This window comes from Saccoglossus kowalevskii, chromosome 17 (assembly GCF_978046115.1).
Source record: "Saccoglossus kowalevskii chromosome 17, keSacKowa6.1, whole genome shotgun sequence".
NCBI classification, from domain to species: domain Eukaryota; kingdom Metazoa; phylum Hemichordata; class Enteropneusta; family Harrimaniidae; genus Saccoglossus; species Saccoglossus kowalevskii.
Window position 1 is genome coordinate 7,916,801 of NC_140657.1, and position 22,239 is coordinate 7,939,039.

The 22,239-nt window shown below is 33.9% G+C and overlaps 2 protein-coding genes across 2 annotated transcripts in view; one reads left to right on the forward strand and one right to left on the reverse strand.

Moving 5' to 3' along the window:
- The window catches only part of LOC102808930 (uncharacterized), a 30,970-nt gene extending 17,993 nt beyond the window's left edge, over positions 1 to 12,977 (reverse strand). Inside the window, exon 1 of the mRNA XM_078013321.2 lies at positions 10,552 to 12,977. Within this exon, the coding sequence (XP_077869447.2) occupies positions 10,552 to 12,756 (2,205 nt within the window). The 5' untranslated portion in view covers positions 12,757 to 12,977. The remainder of the gene's footprint in view (positions 1 to 10,551) is intronic.
- A 508-nt stretch (positions 12,978 to 13,485) lies between these two features.
- On the forward strand, positions 13,486 to 21,692 carry LOC100371590 (tektin-like protein 1). Its single transcript, XM_006822492.3, has 5 exons — positions 13,486 to 14,041; positions 16,034 to 16,138; positions 16,494 to 16,955; positions 17,236 to 17,445; positions 17,968 to 21,692. Exons 1-5 carry the CDS (start codon positions 13,643 to 13,645, stop codon positions 18,148 to 18,150), a joined length of 1,359 nt encoding a protein of 452 aa, XP_006822555.1. The 5' UTR covers positions 13,486 to 13,642; the 3' UTR covers positions 18,151 to 21,692.
- Positions 21,693 to 22,239: the final 547 nt, after the last annotated feature.

Sequence of the window (22,239 nt, forward strand, 5' to 3'; positions counted from 1 at the left end):
ATATCATGTATGATGTATGTGTGCAGTTTGATTGTGATTGGTCCAGGCATTTCTAAGATACAGGTCCGGACGGACACACACACAAACGGACACACGGAGGTCACGACTGCGTCCGAACGGGGACTAAAAAATATCCTGAATGCGTCCAAATTTGGGATTTAAGTGTGAAAAAGGTTCACCAAACAAAACTACTTTTTGAGGAAATGACATTTTAGTACTGGCGACCATTTTGTCAGTTTTGGAAACCCCTTTTCATTGGTTCCTATGGTGAATAATATAACATAATAACTATATCATATTTTTAAATCTAGATTAAAAAGAAGCTAATAATTTTAACAATGTTTTATGGAAAGTGGCCAAATTCTCTATACAAATCAAAAACAAATATAATTTTGTATTACATAAAAGAATGTTGTTCCTTGGCGACTCATACATGTGTACCATATTGCCAAGCCAAATTATCAAAGAATTATTACTTCATGTTAATTTATAATTTAAATCTTTTAAACAGTGAATATTACAGACACACACTGATAAAGGATACATGTAGTAGTGTAAACGCATTAATTATTCACTAGATTCACTATTTTTGCTGATCGTAAAATCCACTATTAAATTAAATCTACGTGAACATACAAAATTACAATAAAATTCATTGTTTTTTGGACAAATTCGTGAAATTAAAACACAGTGAATATGCTCAAAACATCAAAATAGTGAAATTAATGTCAGTGAAAATAAATGGTTTTACAGTACATCACAGGCCTAGTCAAAATGGCTGTAACAGATTGCATAATTGCTCGGCGTCACTTGATTAAATTGATAATTATTATATGACAATAATAGAATGATGGCATAGATATACCACACTAAATCATGAATACAGGTGTCAACTTATATTGGCAATTAGAAAATACATTAAAGCACAATATGATATTTCCACCATTAGTTTAGCTATATATAGCTGGCTGGCTTGCAAATCAAATGTTATGGGCTAAATATGTGATGGAGTATCAAACGTTACTGGTGTGCTGGAACTTAGAATTGACAAGCAAGGCTACATACTCTTTGTATAGCATATAGCACAGTCAGGAAATCTGACAAACCCCGTCAGAAATTGTGTACATTTGGATTTTTTGAGGATGTGTGTGAAAACTTTCCTGAAACTCACTTTGATTCCTCAAAACAGTCCCAACGATACTTTTCACTGTTACAAGATTATGTGATATTCTTTGACTCGCTGCTTAGCAGAAACAAATGCAGATTAATATAACATCAGGAACTAATCTTCTGTTGCAAACCACTAAAAATGTCATCAATCTGACATCAATTACTAATTTAATTCATTTATGATCAGACCAATGTGGCTACAAGTACAGACAACACACGATGGACTTTCCAATATTATTCTGGGACTACCATTACTGTAAAATTTGTAATAGAAGCCGTGACTTCTATTAAAATGGTACAATGCAACAGAGGGGATATCACAGCATCTACACACATGAGAAATTGTGAATTTTGGGTTTTCAATTCATTCAAAAAGAGTGGGTGCAACTTCTGATACGGATTTTACGCTACTCTTGAAAATGCTGGTTCAGCTCAACTTTCAATGAAAGCCTTAATTACTATCATTGATTGTTCTTGTCTAAGCTCCATACATTATCCAGAGTAATGAAATATGTAAGAATGATAATTAAAATCAAAATTGGACTCCAGAGACTTTGAATATTCTATTAGCCGACATACTGAACTCTTGGGGTCTGCTGATTTGTCAGTCTTAGATGTTGGACCAATAACAACACTGACGTCAGAGACTAATGACACACCAGTGATGCTAATATGAACAACTGACAGCCAACATTAAAATCAACAATCATATAACTTTGTTTTGAGCAATATTATTTTTGAGAAAGATATAATGTGTTCCATAACATCCATACTTCATCTACTACTGATTAATAATATTTATATCTTTTATATTTTGATTAAAAATTATTGCACAATTAATGTTACTTAATAAATTTACCTATTTTGTTTATTCAAATCTGTTTATTTTTTTATTTTAGCTGATTTACACTTCCTAGAACCACCATCTTCCTATCATTAATTCATACATTAACATTTCAAAAGTTAAACCTGCAGATTTTTTTCTCACAATATAGATTGTGGACCTCTTCAATAATTATGTGTTACTTTTGAAAAAAAAAATTGTTGAAGTTTTTGCTGATATTTATTGGGAATAAATCTCTGGGAACGATCTAAATTGCTTTTTTAAATACTTTCGGCAATAGTCTAATTACTTATATAATTTTTTTAATTAATTATATTGTCTTTTTAATTCATAATTTTTAAAGGGCCATGCATTTTGTTTATTTCAGAGAGGAAAGAACAAATATTTCATAAACCATGAGCAGTTTTACAATGGACCTAGCAGCAAAACCATTAAAACCATTGCCATTATAACTACCGTACCTCCTGAGTCATGACACAATTTAATTTAAAAATATTAAACTACCTGTATGTGCATTCTGTGCAGTTTAGGGTATTACAACCTGAGTTGTCAAGGCGACACAATATGATGTTTGTGATTCATATATTGTCCCAATCAACATGAACCAATAATATTCTATAATAGATAATGGTTTTATTAAATTGACAATAACATCAACAGAGCGGCATGTGCCATTGTTGGTGTTATATACAACATTCCTCATGCCCACTGGTGACTGAGTGTGTCTGTGACGTCAAAATGACGAAAAACGATAAATATAATGTCACTTAAATTGATAAATTGTGTTTGGTTAGTAGTCGTTCATTATCTAAAAGAAAGTAAAATCTCTCAAAAACGTAATCTCCATTGATGAACGACGAGAGATCAAAACAATGCCGACACTTTAAATGGCCTTTGTGCCACCCATTTACGTCACAGGAACGCTTTGTCCATAGACACTCTCACAATTTGGTCACATTAAACAAGATTTTATTTTTGTATTTGTTATTTCAATTCAACAGGCCATGAGGTCTTCTGGAGTGCTAACCCAAGAAAAAGAAGCCAATTATTTACCATTTCTGCGAAGAGGATGCATGGGTCACTGTGTCGTCACAGGAAGCCTTCCCTTAGCACTAAGCAGTGAAATGATGCATATATTGTACATGTACTAGCTAGCTGATTTCAGCTAAAATATATCTCCACTGCCTATTTACATTTACCGGTAGTATTTAAAAACAGTATTTTTTTTTTTTTTACAAATTATGTTTTTGCTCTCATATATGAAATAAATACAGTTTAGTTATGGAAATATTAATGTTATTCAGAACAGCAGTAACTGACCCAGGGTAAAGCTCATGAAATAAATGTTAGAATTCCTGGCTCCAAAAATTCATTCTATTTGGTCTAGATTATATGTAGTCTATAATTGCGAGTGGAATCTACAACTAGTGAATCGGTGAAAAGTTGTGGGCAAGTATTACTCACAGGTCATTCTGTAGATGCGTATTGCCATGACAACAGACTAAAATTTATGGACATAGCCAATCAGGGATGGTACAGAATTCTTTACAGACTATTTTGTTATATAGCAATTCATTCTTTGAATGGTATAGATTAAATTCTAACTACACTCAAGAAAGTAGCGAAATGAACTGTTGCATGATTATACAATTTAGGACCTGTTTTTTTCTATGTAAGTTTTATTTATCATTGTTTAGTAAAAAAAAAAAGGCTGAAATGATTTGATCTGTTTGTAAACGTTGCAATTGACAGGTTATAGATGATTGACCAGAGAACATAATATTATCCAAATGCCATCCAGACTCCTCGCACTCTGAGCCAGTTCAGAGTAGAAGACGTTGACCTACAGAGTTGATGCGTTATGTACACCAACATTTTTTTGTTTTGGCATTTGGGCAAAAATGCAATTAATTTTGATGAAAAAAAAAAAATAATGCAGTTTTTTAATGTGCTTCCCGAAAGACGAAAAACATCGACAAGTTTGGAATTCAAGGTACATATGACAGAAACAACGAATATACAACTGATAATTTCTACCATCCCATCTGACAGGACACTCAATTCAAAACAGTATGTTTTGTGGTTTTGGTAGAATTCATTTTTCAATATGCAAACTGAAAAGTTGCCAATTAACAAGGTCGAACAAATAGCTTCCCTGCGATGCCGAGCAAACACCTAAGACCTGAGGGTTAGTTGGGACAAATCTATTATTCCATTGATATCAAGTCATTACATGGTAATTATACTAACTTTATATGAACTACAATGCTAGGTTAGGGTTAAGGTATACTTTTCAATTTAGAGTGACAGCAGAATACAATACAAAATATGCATTAGGTTACTGCAAAGCAGGCTTGTATATTTCATGACGCGAGTCAGTTCAACTGAGAAGTCTTAGACTGTGCCTAGTCTGTATTTATAAATAATTCAACGTTGCATACCAAACAATACGCTTTTCATGAAAGCGCGAGTAAAAAAAGAATCAATATTGTATTATTTTCAATACTGAATGACGTGGGCTATGAGCCACTTTTTTGTGGTATATTTTTAATTCATTTAAAATCAAAAAATGATCATTAATCTATGAATTTAAAAATTCTTTTTGAATTAAAATTTAATAAAATAAAAATCTTGTTGTGCATAGCCAGCTTTCTATCTACATGTAGGTGCTGTTTATATGTGTATATATATATTTTTAATTAGCCAGCTGGGTAGATACTGTTTACATCGACCTAGCAAGCTGTCTATTATTATTGTTATCAATGCTTATTTTATACAAATTCATAATTTTCTAAATGTTCTGAGCATGAAAATTCATATGAAAATAAAGAAAGTAGGACACTGAACAAATCATCGATTATGAGGGGAATACGTCATTACCATTTCAATTCTTACCATTTATTAAATATGCCACTTGCAATAAAGGAACAAAGATAGAAATGAAAAAAATCAGAAAATGTCATTCATCTTTGTGACGGCTAATTTACCTGCAGTTACAAATTTTAACTACCGGTAATATAAAATAGAATTTTAAAATTAAAACGACAATACAATGTAGCTGTAACAATCGTTTTTCTGATTTTTATTTATAATATAACATTCCATGCATCATTTGTGTATGTAATGGCCAACACAGAAATGTGGACACTGAAAGCATAGCATATACGCTATGTTCCAACGTTGTACCTTGAATCACTAGGAAGCGGAAAAAGATGGCAGCAGGGTCTCTCAAGAGCACCATCTTTACATTGTAGCTAATAAATGTATACCCAATTTTGACAAATTTAGTTATGAAAATAAATTCATATCATTACTAAGTAACAAGAAAATGTCAATTCCTTTAGCACAATATTTAAAAAACTGTTTTAATACAAGACAGCAGCACCTAGATAAACTAAGCCAGTAACACATTCCTCGTATACAAATTTATCTTTCTTTTTTTTAATGCTTTTTTGTTCCCTTACTTTTTATGTAATTATTTTTCTTTTACTAATATTTGATTTGTAACCCTTTTCATCCCCTCCGGGGGATGTTGTGTGTTAATAAATAAATAAATCTATTGAAATTCATACTTTTTTTTTCTATAAAGGCATTCTGATATTATTTACCTGGTTCATTACAGCAAGTTTGCATATTGATACTGACATGAGCTACAATAATACTACATACAGTTGAAATCAAATTTTCTATGTGTCTGAATTCATGCAAGAAAAATGTATTGGGTGGTTTTATTTTAACTCTTATGTGGTCAAGTCAATATAAAAACACATAGGGCTGACAAGATTAGGGTTAAATATAATTTATGACTGGTATACATGCAGTTTAAAATCACTGGACCATTCATGGTATGTTCTGAAACAATATTTAACTTGTCTGTGGAAAAGTCATGGTTTATTTGTTCATGATTGTTGCATTATGGTCACTTATGACATTGGCAATGAATAAGTCGGCAAATATACACCCTCCCCTTCCTCCCTCTTTCCCTCCTTCCTAAACAGTGGCATTCTTGATTTTATAATGAGTGCAGGTAAGGAGCATCACACTTCTCAGTTTACTCGAGTGTGACTGAATGTGACACATGTGCTAAGAAGTACGAGAAACAAAGAGATGATGCACCCAGTGCCAAGGTGTGGAATGCAGGCTACCAGCATAAGTCATTTACATGTGAATAATATCAATGCTTAATTTCCACATGTAGAATAAAGTACATACAAGATGGCAACTCATTTGTTGCTCATTGGTAACATCTAACAATTGAGCCAATCAAAAAATTTTTTTTTTATTTTTTGACTATTAGAGACCTAGAAAATACTGCAAGTCAAGTTCACCTCAGTAAGAAATCAGAATTAGTATCGACACCTTGATAGTAAGTGCACCTCTAACAAGTGCAATGTAGTAGAAATTAACGCATCAATAAACCACAGTAATGCCAGTGTCAGGCCCAATGGTGAAAGTATGCAAATTATATAGAAATATTCAAACCAGTGTTCATGTTCTCTTCTAAATCAACACAATACTTGCTAACTATAAAAACAACATGTTTTTGCCATTAGTTCCTATAGGATTTCCCAGCCAACAAAAACAAAGTTGAAGTAAAAGTTTTCATTTAGTCTACTCAAGAAACCCCATATTTATAGCGTCTATCAATGTTACAACTCCTTGAAGGGAATATGAAGAACATTTAGTACTGTAGTAAAATGGTAACCGATTGTCATTTTTGTGTATAACATTTACATATATAAAGTTGGCAACATTGGTATGCACTACAGTCAAATTTATTTAGTTTGATTTTAATCAACTCAAATAAATGTGAGTATTGTCTCATTATTTTCTTGACAAATATGCCAATTGTAGGAGTCGATGATCTACCATACAAATAATCTTCTATATATATACTTCCCTCCTCCGCCTGTCTATGAAGACAAATTTTAATGAACTTGACCTTTGATTGATCGCTACATTCAAAAACTAATCCACATAATTATTTCATTAAATTTTTCAAAACTTAAAATACAAAAAAGTGTTCAAAATGTTGTACCAAATTTTAGCGGTAAAAATGAAGCATTCAAATGGTAAACAGTAAAACCTGCAGAATTGTTTCAAAAAATGCAACCAAGATGTGTAGACAATGACACAATAGTAAAAAAATAAACAATAGAAAGATACATAAAAATACACAAAATGTCTGAATATCCTTGAATACTTTGGAATGCAGAACTTAATATAGGGACACTAAAAATAGTTCAACTTCAAGTGAACAACATTTTTATTGTGAATAATAATGTGCAATGAACAGTACTCTAAAGCAGTGAATAAAGCTCACATATGTAACAAAAAAATTACATAATAATATGAATGCATACAAAATTAAAGCTATTAATATTAAACTGATGGCCTAGATTCAGTTGGTGAAGTGACCTACATTTGAAACTATATAGTACCCCGGTACTCATGATGTATTAAATAATATTGAGCACCAAAGTCAATTTTACAAAATAAAACTATGATAACATAATTTTATGTAGACAATGGGAAAATAGATGTAATTATCAAAAACTAACAATTATAGAATATATGCAGAATTGTGCAAAATGTTACTGGGGAAATTGACAGCGTTCAATGGGGTTAAACAATTTGTTTTCACTTACATTTTAAATATAAAGGTAAGTAAAAGAAACCCAAATTCAAATCGGACCAATAGAAAGCGTAATTTTACTACCGGTATTATCTTTGCCACTACCATTGAGGAGCAACTAACCGATTCAAAACATTCTACATTCCTGCATATAAACTACGTCAGCAAAGCTATAATGAATGTCAACCATAATGTACTATCTTTTGTCTCCAAGGTATGAAGGTATTCACTGACTTTAATACAAAGTGAAGGTTGCCTAGAGGATAAAACAACACCACACCTCAAAGCTTAGTTAGGAGAGGACAGTACAACTTATAACAATCACAATTATGACAAGACCAGACTGGCTTTAACTAATTAAATATTATATTTTAATAAATGAGAAAACAATTTAAACATGAAAATGACAAATCAAAATAATTTGTCATTTTGTCATTGCAGGGTTGGTATTTAATGTCAAATAATTGAATTAATAGTTTTATGGACTGGATGATATCAAAGTGGCCGTAAGCACTGTTATTCAATAATGTGCTGCTGTGAATTAAGGGGTCGATGGAAATGATGGAAATTCTGACCATTCTACAGGGAAATTTTTTTTTTAAACTACACATGTGGGACAGTCTATTAAGAGGGTTATAGTACTTATACAAACTTGTTGTATCATACAACACAATGCAATACTTGACTAGAGATCAAAGGTCCAATACTTGACTAGAGGTCAAAGGTCACATTTTTATGATTCAATTCCAAAGAATCCACTGAGCCATAATATGAATATTAAGTGAAGATAATCTGAATTACAGTATGAAGGGCTGTTGAAGAGGGGCGTTTCCTGCACTTATGATTCACACTGTTTTTTTTTTTAGATAAAATCACAGAGAGAAGGAAAGATTGTATACTTTATACCAGACAACTAGACCACATCAGTTTGTATATGCTGTAGTACAATACTATAAAAGTGTTGAATTTTTTTTTTTATGCATATAAATCTGTTTAATGTGAATTTGAGCAGACCGAAATAAATTATAATTTTAAAATTATATAAACTACATGTAATTGGTAAGTAAACAGGCTTTTATGTTTGCAATGATACCTCAGATACTGTAAACCATTTATTTTTACTGGTATCTAATTTAGCTATTTTGATCCTAATCACTGGGTTTTTACTTCATGAATTTGGCAAGGAAACAAATTATTATTCTACATGTTGATGTGGATTCAATTTAGAAAATTTTATTTATAAGAAAAAATGCTAAAATTAACTTGTGAATAATTAATGCATTTATAGTAGACCCAGAGATCAAAGTTGTTTTCAATTGAAAAATTGTAGTTACCACATCACAATACAAACAATTCTTCGTAGAGGACTGTCACTGGTACATACATGAAAAATATGAATTGAGACTGGCTAGAAATTTATGTTTTTTGGAAGAGCTGTCAAAAGCCTTTGATGCCTCTATGAAGTTCAAGCCCGGTTTAATATCAGTATTAATATCAATAGTAAAGATAATGAAGAGGCTGTGCAATGTCAAACATGTAATCCATTCAAAATATGGTGTTAATAAATAATTCTAATCTGATACCAAATATTAGTGTCACAGTTGTTATACCACGTCAGTCATAGTCTAAAAATATGTGTGTAAACAAAAACTTCTGAGCTATCGATATGGTTATAAATACAACTTGGTCAATATGCAAATTGGCAACTTAGTATGCATTCATTAATTCCAAATGACACATTTAAACTCCCACATCTACATGAATGAATCAGGGTTATTTTTATGCTAATTGCACACAGCTGTTTCCATGGCATCAGGATCATGTGGCAGTTTCCATGGCATCCACTAAACCATAACATTGAGCAGAACCAGCACAAACAGCAATACATCTATCTTCTTTTGTACAGGACAAGCATTAAATAAAACTAAAAATAGATATTGAGATCTGCTTCCAAACCGAGCAATTACTTATAATTATTTTCTATTGCAACATTACTACTTTGCACAAGACAAATAAAAATGTCAGTCTAAAAAGTACTTTAATACTATTTAAATATTTTACTATCAAAACAGGTGTCCTTAACTACAATTTTGCTTAAATCACATTTTATTCATACAAATCCAGAATGAAACCAAAATTGGTCCACCAGTAATTACCGAAAATCACTCAAAGGTCTAAATAAGACAGGTTTTAATTAATATTTTAATTAAGAATCGAGCATACAATGCATCTCAATAGAGAAACTACTGTATCTGTTATATGGTACTGCTTAATTTGATTACCTTGAATACTTTTGCTCTGCTCAAAATAACTTTAAATATTGGGATATTCAGTTTAACCTTTTTACCCAAATTTGTTCTGCACTTTTTTTCTTATATTCTTCAATATTTTTGGAAATGAACGCTAATTTTGGAGCCAACAGACATAATTTGTGTCAATTCTCTGTTTTTACTAAAAAAAATTATTTCTATTATTCCAATCTTCGCAGACTATAAACAAGACTATTTTGTGAATTTGTGATGAAAAGAGGGAACTGGCGGTAAAACAGTTAATCATTACATATATCACACATAAAATGAAGTCAAAAATTGACTATAAGCAGGATCATTAAGTATTATACATTATTCTGATTTATCATCTGTCATTTATATAGGCGCATATGTGCGACTAAATATGGTAAACCATTTTTGTTAGAGACACAATGTAAAAATCGCATCAAAAACTTTTTTTTTTAAAAAGAGACAAAGTATTATTATTCCAATCCAATCCAATTATAATTATTGATCAATCAATCTGTAGTTGTCGTACATTTGTACATATTAATCCACCCACTGCCACCCCCTTTAAGCATGAATGCATAAATTATGTATAAACCATTAAAGCACATGTCCAAAGTACTTACCTTATTATTTTTGGATTTGATGAGCATAGAAGGTTTACCAGTTGCAGCATTCTCTCCAGTGAATGAGTAAGTCAGAACTTTCTTGACTTTTCCACCGGCTAACCTCCGAAGAGGAGTTTTCACAACCTCAACTGGGCTTTCTTTTTCCTTCACAGGAGATTCTATTTTTCCAGTGTTAGCGTCAATAGTAATTGTGTTACCATTTTCAAAAGGTTTTGTCACATGGTTTTTATTGCTATTTCCACTATTTACAACAGAGACTGGCATCTTCTTAGGCGATGATGGTGGAGTCAACAAATCGTCAATATTACTGACAGGAATAGAGTCAGTATCATCATTTTTATACAAGTCTATGTGGTTTTGTTTACTACCCACCGACAGAGAAATCGGTTTTTGAGATTCTGGCACTGGTGGTGCCGAGGATTTAGGTTTAAATTTGTGTATTTTTGGCGTAACATGAAAAGTAGTACCTACAGATTTGAGCTCCTCGACAGCCTTTCTTACTTCAGATGTTGAACTATTACTTTCAGTTTGTTTTTCAGTTTTAATTTGTTTATCAACATGTGTCATAGTAATCGTTTGTTTTCTGACGTCAGCCAGCTCTGATGTTGATCCCACGCTGTCATTATTTGTTTTAGCAGCTTCATTGGTTCCATTCCATGATATTTGTCCAGGAGATGCCGATTCCTTCGCAACTATAGTTATGTTGGCACTTGCATTCTGTGATGGCTGATCATGCGTTTCAAACGTAATCTGTGTTGGAGGAGGGGGTGCTTGTCTTTTACTGATAGCTGGAATTGTAACACTTTCAGCATTTTGTTGCTGATCAAACTGTGACATGGATATAGTACCAGACTTGTTCAATTTAACTGACCGGACATCTTGACTTTCCTCCTTTTTTTTCTCATTCTCCTTTTTTCTTGCTAAAGAAAGTACTCGCGGATGTGCATAGTTGGCAGGCTCTTCATCATCCAGTCTAATTATTGTACTGGCATCTAATTTAGTCTTTTTTTTCCTAGGTTTGGGAGTTGGTTCAAGTTGGGATTTATTGGGTTCTTGCTTTAAAGGCACAATAGTTTTATCGTTCTGTTCATTAACACAAGGTGGTTTTGGAGCATCAGCTTTTGGTGGATCAACAGGTTTCTCATATCCAGCTGTTGTATTTACAACTACAGTTTCTTTATACTGATTAACTGAAATTGGAAGCTTTTCTGACTGTTCCTGGTTTTTTGTTTGTTTTGACCCTTTGCTAACAATATTGCTATATGCTGCTGGTTTCATTATTTTATGATTCCTATCTAGGCTATTTTTCCGCATCCTGGTCACAACCAGATCATCTTGCGAAGCTGGCTTTCCAAAAAGACCCAGTAATTTATTCACTCGTCCATGTTCAAATTGCTCATTGTCAGGACTTGTCAGTGTTTCAGCATTCAACTCAGGTTCTGCATCTTTAAATACGAACTGTCTTTTTTCTTTTGGACTTGGTGAAAGACTTCTTCTGTCCATGGTAAGTTTCTGTGCTGTTGGTTGTTTTGCCGGCACAACACGAGGTTGTTCGGGCCTGTGCTTGGGAATGATAATAACTTCGGGCTTATGTGTTTTGTTTAGACTGGAATAGTTATTGTGCACAGTTGTTGACGATTCTGTTTTATTCAGTATTGTATTATTATTTGCATTATTTGCAGCCTTTGTATTGATACTAGGCTTCATGTTGACGGCAATGACCTCGCTGTGTATTTCTGCACTGTCTCGTTTTGAAGCGAGCGAGTCTTCGCCGACAGAACTCAATCGTTTACGTTCCTGCCGCAGAAATGGGTTATCGTGCACTGACGAACAATGTTCCTCGGAAACGCCATCGTCTTTTGGCATTCCGACAGTAGGTTTTTTTTCTTGGGTGGTTGCATGATCAACGACTGTAACATTGCTAACAACGCCGACACCGATACTGGGGCCGGGCTTTACGTTCACAGCTGAGTTTCGTACAGTCTTGTTACCTAGATCGTGCGTTGTACTTACATTTCCGGCTTTTGGCGTAACCCTCCAACTATTTACCTGTGCTCCCGAACGCTTCCTAAGTAATAAATCCCGTTTCCATGCCGGTATAATTTCTAGTTTGGCTTCTTCCTCCTCTTGTCGCTTTCGTTCTTCCTCTTCGCGTTGGTGTTTCTTTTCGAGCAACGCCAATTTCCACGCCGGTACAGTCATTTTGCTGACTTCTCTTACGTATCCTAATCACAAATGGGTAGAAACACTTGTCGTAGTTAATAATTAAACGACACAAATCAAACTTTTCGGCGTGAAATAGACATAAGTCACTTCGTCAATAATCTCCAGGTACACAGGTTTGAAAATTAACTCGGATCGACCTGGGTGACGTCAACCCGGAACGACCAACCCAACTCACGTAGATTCCCGCGAGAAAACGCGTGATGTGCGGCTACATTGCCGTGGTTTCTTTTTTGAGGCCCACTTGAGGTATTTTGCAAACAGTTACAATTTAACGGCTATAATTAATTCCCATCAAATTTTGAAAATAACTTTGAAGACTCAGACATGCTGAAAACGTGCATATAACGTATTTCTTCGACGTAGTGTAAAAAATGAAACGTACGTTGCTATTGGTTGATTGAATTGTTTGTTTTGTCAAATTTTCACATGATATCTTGTTAAATAAGTAAATGTATAATTAAATAATATGTTTAAATAACAGTTTACTGCCCAAAAGTAAACTCAATTCTTAACAATATTTTATATAACTGTTGACAAAAGTATGGTATATAATCTCTCATCTCGGCCAATCACAAAGTTTCTTACAAACGTAGTTTGTCATCTCACCGACACGCAGATCGCCGCGATCGATCGCCGCGCTGCAAACCAACCGAATAGCGCCACCTGTGTTGACACAATGCACCATCGCCGGTGATTGTATCCGCGAAGTAAAGTTGCTAAGCAACAAGTGTTACGTACTGACGCTCAGGGACATACAGTCACAATCGAGCAGTACAGTCTGAGTCTGACATTTGGTTCGGTGCACTTGTTATATTAATTTCTACATTTTATTTTATCATTCTGCACGAGCCAATGTTGTGAAATGGCAACCCTTATGAAAAGCCGACCACAAGTACCGCTTTCGACAGCGGTAATCGGTCCTCAAAGCTGGCGGGACGCTTCTCTGAAGACCATCAAAGTATCACAGGAAGTGGTGAGAAAGAGCGACAAGGGCTGCGATCTTGGTCGTACATTGGACCCACTACCATCTCTCAGAGACAATTGTGCACAACAGAGTAACGAAGTCGTCCACTGCTATGTCAGAGAAGCCAGAGCGGTTGTTGTTAAACTGCGGGAAAGTTTGGTTGAAACTAATGAAGAAATTAAGCTATTAATACGAAAGAAAGAATCCCTCGAAAAAGCATTGGAACACAAACGCAAAGACATCGCACTTAACAAGTTGTCAATGGAAGTACGTCTCACTCGGCCATCAAGAGAAAAGGTAATGTCATTTATTATTTTACATGATATAGATATCCTTTTAAATTGCCGAAGAAAACCATCCATCCATGCATAAAATAACTGTACAATGTGTACACAACAATGTAATTGGAAATATGGACGTCCCCGCTCTGGTAGTTGAGAACTATATTTTCGTTTAGACGACCAGCACAACAATGTCATAACGGTAACAATGCAAATACCTTTCTTCCAAGGTTTGTCACCAAACAACAAGTTTAGAATATTAGGTTGAACGTAGTTGACACATTTTCAGCCATGTTCACTGTTGTTCCATGACAGTCAAGCTTGAATAACAAATAAAAGAGAATCAAGTTTATTTTGTCATTAAATCGTTATTATTTATAGAGTGAAAGTTATATGGTTTCTTTAAGTGATTGCAATCCGCCAAGTGACCATAAACTTGAGCTTTCATAGCAACAAGTCCTATTAATGCTATATCATAATGCAAATATTGTTTCTAAAGATAGATAAATTAAAATAATAAATAATAAATCCAGTTCAAAAGGAGGACAACCACGTACAAAAGTGCAAGGCCATTACTTGTTGGTAGATAATAGGATTTCCATTTAGGGTGCTTTCTTGAACAAATAATCAATAGACTTCATTTTGGCGGTCTCTTTATACTGTAAATCATGATTTCAGGATTTTATGGTTTACATAAAGGCAAAATTTTCTAAGGGTCACTAAGACTTTGTTTTGTAAAACCCCAAAGAAATTTTCGCTGTTATAAAATTCTGTGACTTTCACTAACTCGTGGAACTCGTGAATATTTGTCTCTCGTGAAAATTAAAGTGACTATCATGTTGATGGGTTTCCTGTTTACACCTAGCTTAGCCAGTATAATAACCTCAAAACATTGAACATATAATGACGCTATATGTAACTGCAGCTGCGAACAACTTTCACAATTTTAATTTCAAATTGTAGCAAACAATTTCAAATTGTGGAAATCTTTGACAGCAAAAATTAATTAGTACTGTCGTTGTGGCCAAAAAAAATAAGAATAAAGTTTTTCGTCAATTTATTTATCATATCTGATGCAGATGTATTTTTTATTATCATAAAACATTAATATTCATTTCGATTTTTTTTCTTTTTTTTTTTTTCAATTCGGACAACATACAAAGTTTTGAATAATGCACATGATGGCCAGATACATGAGTTTGTTCTAAGGCACATTTTTTTTATCTGTGCTAAGGCTAGAATTTCATAATCAAGAAGGATCCCAATTTTGAAGGACACTAAGGCCTTTGGTGTCTTAGGGAATTTCAGACTCGTAGTGCTTGTGAGAATACTCGTAATTTCTGTTTAAAGTGCTACAGTCGTCATGCAGCATATTGTATTTTACACTAGTTAATAATAATAATTTATTTTGAAACTGTATCCTGATGTGGGATTTTGGTAGATAGAATAATAAAATAACAACAACAGAGTAAAAAAAAACATCACTGATAAGATGAAAACAAAACAAACAGAAATGAGGAAAACAAAGATGAATGATTTAATTTTGTTATGTCTTGGTTGGTTGAGGCAGCTGACATTTTAGGATTTTGTCTTGTCTCATTCTCAAACAAGTGTTGTAAACATTGATATGGATCCCATATCAAACAGGATATGATTATTCATATGTAACATATACATGTTATAAAAATAGCAGTTTATGTATGTGTGGTAGAAATTTAATCTACTTTTCATAATGCAACCATGGTAACATGGCTGTTATTATAACGACATAATTGTTATTTACTATGTAAAACTAGGGGGGAAAAAGTCAATACAAATTTGTCATGGTGTACCTGTAAGTAAAGTATTTAAAAAAAAAAACGAATTCTTTCCCATCAGTTATCAAATGGGTAACCCTTCACATTACTAGGAGGAAGGGAACCAGCCCGGAAAAGTCTAAGCAATGTGTCTTTGCTGGGACAATTACAAAATTTAAATAATCACAATGTCTCTTATATTTATTTTGTAGGATCAAGATGGTGCTGATAGTTTATTGGACCTGGAACGCAAGCAGTTATTACAGTTAAAACGAATGTTAGAAGCCCAACTGAGAGCTGTTCAGAAACAGTTGCAGGTAAGTTGTCATAGTAACCCATTGTAAACAATTTAATGCAGGTGTAATGTTTTCCTCTCCCATCCTGTAGTGTGAGCTTCATATCCTGCTCTCAAATTTCTTATCAGTAGATATAAATAATTCATTAAACAATGAATATGTAACATGTAAATTTTATCCTATCTGAAATCTGCTACAAAATCGTTCCAAATTATTAGTAGAATTTTACTGACAACATAAGTACGGTAATGATGAACTTCAGGGACATGTTGATCACCTGAAGTATCCAGACTAGAAGTATTTTTCACTGAACTGAATCACAGTTCTTATTACATTCATGTGATTTTTAATATTATTATATGTTTTTCATTGTTAGGTTTTGGATGAAGCACGCAAACGACTAGGATCTGTTATACAAGAGCGTTCTCGTGTACTTGACCTTCTGTGTCATGCAGCCTCATCAGTAACCAATGGCAGAAACTCACGTAACATGCACCATGCTATTAAACCTACATTTGGATCCAATGGACTTGGCTATTCAAGACAGGTTCATTTCAATATGCGAAACGACGGTCGTAGAAGTAGCACTCCACTGCCAGAGGATGCTATGGAATATGAACCAACAAGATCGTATACACCAACTTTAGATCCACTTGGCCCGTACACGCCAGAGTCGGCTGCTGCTATTGCTCAAGCACATGACGCACGGAATAAGTCATCTACGCTGAGGAGGGACGTGGAAGACGCAATAGCAAGAACAGAGCAGCTACAGAGATCTGCACACAAATCTGTCAATGATGGCTTGACACAGAAACTAGCAGAGACAATAGCACTTAAGGTATTGCAAAATGATCAGTTGTTCACTTCCACCTCTTGTGGTCTCAATATTGACAAATTGTATTCAGTCTATTTAAATGTTGAAATTGGGACAAAAATAGCCACATTTTCTGAGTAAAAAAATTGATTCATATTTCCAGAAATATTGAAAAATATGAGAAGAAAATAGCTGAAAAATTTGGGCGAGAAAGTCTAGTGGTCAAAAGGTTAAACAAAATTGGAGTTACGAAAAATATAGCAATTATGGCATTATAATAATCAAATACATGTGTTCATTACAGCAACATCTCCAAGTGCAGTCTGGGGAAAACCGTGCTGCTGTTCACCGTGCCCAGCGTTGGTTTGACGCCACAGAGAAAGCTAAAGGCTACACACTAGGACCTGAGTCTCATGCTGACTTGACAACAAGGGAACGACTGGATCGACCTGCAGTGCGCGTATTTCAGCGTCATCCTGGTACTAACTTGCCTGAGCCACAAGATATTATTCGGGTAAGCCACTACTCACACAATCAATATCACAGTCAAATTGTCATGCAGTTGTCACTTATTCCAACACATCCCCCCTATCCACGGTTGAGTTATATGTTCAAATTTAATTAGGCCCAAATTTAATCGAAGCTCGACATCTGTCAGTTTGAAACATGCGCCGCATGCTTTTTTTTTGGGCAATTTTGTGTACCAGTGAGGTGTGGACTGTAGAATGGAGAAATGTTTGTTTTCTGTTTCAGAGGATATTGTGTCGATACATTTCCACCTCTAATGCATGTACTCAAAAACAATATTTAATAAATGATATATCTTCTTGTGGTATCAAACAATCTTAATATAAACAAAAACAAAAACACCACTTTTCAATTTTTTCTGAGATGAGCAGCAACAACTTGTTGTTGTTGACAAAACAATTGGACTATTTGTTGATGTTCATGGACTTTATTGAGAATACATCTATCCTGTTGTTCCTTTGTTGTCATAACAACTCTGATATCACTATTATGCTACTTCTCGTTACAGGGTGCAGCTGGTCTGGACGCATCATTATTGGCAACTAGTCGTAACATTGGGATGTTACATCTAGCTAGAATGAGACTGGATGATGATAAGAGAGATAAACATGGAGCAGCATCAGTGGATGCTGCCATCATCAGACTACGTCGCCGCCGTGCCAACCATCGCTGGCTGATGGGTAGTGCTTAAAACAGTTTTCTTTTTACACTCAGCTGTGAGAATTTATCTAAATCGTGTGTCATGCATGTACTTTGAGTGTCCCACCAGAGTGTTACTTCCAGAAAATATTTGGAATATTCAATAAAATCACTTAAATCTATGCAAAAACTATAGTAATAATAAACCATTATACTAGTAGGGATTTGAAAATAGTGCCCCCTTTAGGGAGCTTGTGTTGTGTTCCACAGAGTAGCCTAGATTAGGTTGGTAGTTATGAAGACAATAATCTATGATAGGTAGAGGGGTATTTCTCTGTTACCTGAACTGTTTTTAACCCCCTCAGAGTAGCCCTGATTAGGCCAGCCTGGGATAGGTAGGGTGGTACATGTTTAAATTTAATAGATAATTTACTTTTTGATAAGAGTAATAATTTTTTTAACAAAGAGTGGTGCATTTTGTTTGTTTGCACATTACACATCATTTTCATAAAACAAAGATGTTTGGAAATCGCAATTATGGTATGAAAATTTGAAACTTTGCTTTTACATTCCAGTAATCACTGATTATCTACTATAAAATACTTTATTTTAGCTGGAATTAATTTTCGCTGAAAAGACTTATTAGACTTATAAAGACTGAATTCCTTCAGGGAAAATAGCCAAAATTCCAAGCAAAAATAAAGTATTTTACATTATTTGCAATTAGGGCATACATGTGTCTGACCCGGAAATGTTAGTTTTGATGTGTTTTTTTTAAACACACTGAAGTCACACTGATCAATTACACTATTGCATTCACTTCTAATAGAACAAATACAATTTATTTCTATGCTTATAATTTAGATTGTTGGTCTCTTTTGAAGTAACCAAGTTATGTTTGTGCAATTTAGCAAAGTTGAAATTGAACAAAAATGGACAAACAAAATTAAAATGTTTTCAGTAATTGGTAACAAGACATAGGTTTACAATTTGTGATAGTACGATATGAGTTTCTAATACAGGAAATACAGTTACTATGTTTGCTTTAAGTGCACCACAAATGGACACACAGACACACCTCTCTTCTTATACCGGTAAGCTCATATGTTACTAATAACAAAAATATGCTATTAAATGTAGCCAGAAAGGAAGAAACCATTTTTGGCGGGTAAATCTAAAGAAGAGGGTGTCAATTTGATTAATTGATAAATCATGTATAGACTAATTAACAGTGAAATTTATCCGTACCCTCCTAAGATTAGCCCCCTCCCCCATAAAATAATGCATGTTGAGAACTTTAGACTGTAAATATAGAGATGTGTAAATTGTATATATTATAATGCTCGTTATACTTCAACCAAAGATTCAGTCACTGATATTTACACTTGCTGTTAAAACTTAGTTTTTATTCTTAATTTCTGTGAAGTTTGTTATAATTTTTCTTCACTGTCATACTGTGATTATATTCTGTTGTAACAAAACAAACTCAGTGTTCAAGTGTCACCCTGTTATACTACTGTAATTGCGAGTTGATTATTTGAAGGGCGCTAGTCATCAGGTTCAATATGGGTTCCATAAAAACGTATACAAATGTTTATATATGTACACAGTCCCTGTTTAGACTCTGTGATATGTAAAATACATTGATTACATGAAAACACACACTTTGTGGCAACCTCAGGATTGCATGAAAGTCACTGCTTTCCTTTTTCGAGGCAAAACATAAAAAATTTGATGAGTTCTGAGCGACAACTCATTATGGACATTGCTGCAACATTTCATGAATTTTAAAGCGATTTAAAGTATATTTGAGATGTTTAAGTTGCCATAAGCACTGATCTGGTGATAGTGGTAGATCTGGAATACGTATTAACAATGCGTATTTACAGTGTGAAATCTTGCATTTGTGAAGAATGTTGTTTTGTTTTTTATACAGAAAGAAAGTCGAATTTTTTCAATTCTATAAAAATGATGACATTTTCTAGTCATGGACATTCCATCGAGGTGCTTTAGACTGTGAATCACAGTGACAAAAAGCATGACTGTCGTGCATGCGTCAGATGACCATAGCGTGTCATTGTTTACAAACAAGCATCTACCCATGAGCTTTTGTATTTTTAGCGCGTGTTGTTATGATCACTTGGGACTCAATTCCTGCACGTGCCCAGGTGACGACCCTCTCGCTTTAATACTACCGAGCAAGGCGACATTAGTTTATAATGTGTTCAACTTTAAAACAATTGGTCAACAACAGAATGATGCCACAATCACACCCACCATCTAGTCACATTAATACGGTAATAGGGGCAAGTAGTAGCAACATCACAGCACTGGTCATCATGCCAGAAAACACTGCGGCATGTTGGCATGACGACTGCAAGCTCATTTGCTGTTTAGCAAGAGTATTTCTAAATTTTATGTATGAGCAACAAGACTTGATCAAATCAAACAATTTTTTTTTCTATCACGTTTCTTTATAATGCGTGCATTGTAACATGTTCAGTATTACTTTTTAATATTTAATTTTGCAAAAATAGCTGAGGTATGTGCACTGAGAGAGTCGATGGCTTAGTTTGAGAGCATTGGCCATTTATTTGACATATCAGCCATGGTATGATGTATGCAAAACCATTGTTTAGATGTCAGATATATAAAATATTCTCGCTATGTTAAAAGTGAGAATTTTATTGACTGTTATCAAAGATGTTTGTTAACAACTGTAGTATAGAAAGATTTTGCATTTTAAATATTACCCAAAACTAATATATGTACACAAATTGACATGTGTTGGACATACAAATATCAGTATGCCTCAAGCCTAAGTCATATGACAGAGTAAAATACAGCCATGGTGTTACTATAATTACTAAGTTATACTAGCAATGTATAAACCGATGACAACACCCATTTTTTATTTACATTAATGAGAGTACTTTGCGATGAAATACTCTCAGCACAACAAAGGCATTCCCTTCATCTTCATAAATATTTATGAATTCAAATTGAAACAAGAGGTTATTATTGGCCAATTTGTTAACATTTGAAGATTTCCAATTGGCATAGTTACACACTGTGCTTGTTGATTGGCTGGTTGGATTCAATTGCCATTTTAAAATGTAAAAACGTTTATAAAAACACCTTTGTTACACTGAGAGTAGCATATTCAAATTTGTACCAGGGTATCTTTTCTGTGAGGTATAATGTTATTCAGTTGTAAGCACTTGACATCAAGTAACCAATCAGCTGTGGGGCATTTGCAACAGTATTATGGAATAAGTTGGACAAGATCTCATTACTACTTGACAGTGATGCAGATAGATATTGACTTTCCTGCACCATATCTTAGTTGTTTTTGATCAACACAGTTTTATGTGAACAAAAAGTATTACCGGTATTAATTAGTATTGAATCCTTTGATTGAACCTTATGCTGGGGGGTCATGTGTAGCTGCTTTGATAGCTACTAATCCGTCCACACCCCCTATCTTCCTATCACTTTGTTCACTATTTACTATCATGTTTGAAATATCAAATTATTTTCTGTCTTTTTTATTGATTGTGTATATATTTGATTAAATTGAGTTTGATTTCGTAACATATGCGTGTATTTGTTTTTTCTGTTGAATGTTGTCTAATATCGAGGAATTGTGTTCTAGTTTCCTCTGTCTTTCCAACATCATTTCTCTGACATGCAGCGACCATTTTTGTTCAAAACTAAACAAGTTATAATGGTATACATATGCACATCAATTTGTTTTGTTGAATTTTGATCGACTGGCTGCCATTTTTGTTCCAAAACACACCAAAAATGCAAGCATGCTGGGACTGATTTTATTCAAACTTGGTATTGACATCACCCATGGTGGGTTACTGTTGCCATTTAATTTTTGTGTGTGTTTTGATTCAAAATGGCTGACTCGTGGCCATGTTGTTTCTATTTTGATGTGTTCTTGACCATTTCTTGTTCTACCGGTAGCTCCTTGTGTCCATCTAACATCATTTCTCTGACATGCAGCAACCAATTTTGTAATGGTATACGTATGCATGTGGATTTTATGTTTCAGTGACCTTAAAGAGACTGACTGTTGTTTTGGAATATAAATGGCTATTTATGTTCCAAAACAACATTTGAACATGTCATT

Bases quoted from the DNA above. Each gene is read 5' to 3' on its own strand.
- LOC100371590 (XM_006822492.3), top strand. From the start codon at position 13,643: ATGGCAACCCTTATGAAAAGCCGACCACAAGTACCGCTTTCGACAGCG. The intron at 16,956-17,235 runs GTATTGCAAAAT...TGTTCATTACAG, and splicing joins CAGAGACAATAGCACTTAAG to CAACATCTCCAAGTGCAGTC. The intron at 17,446-17,967 runs GTAAGCCACTAC...TTCTCGTTACAG, and splicing joins AGCCACAAGATATTATTCGG to GGTGCAGCTGGTCTGGACGC.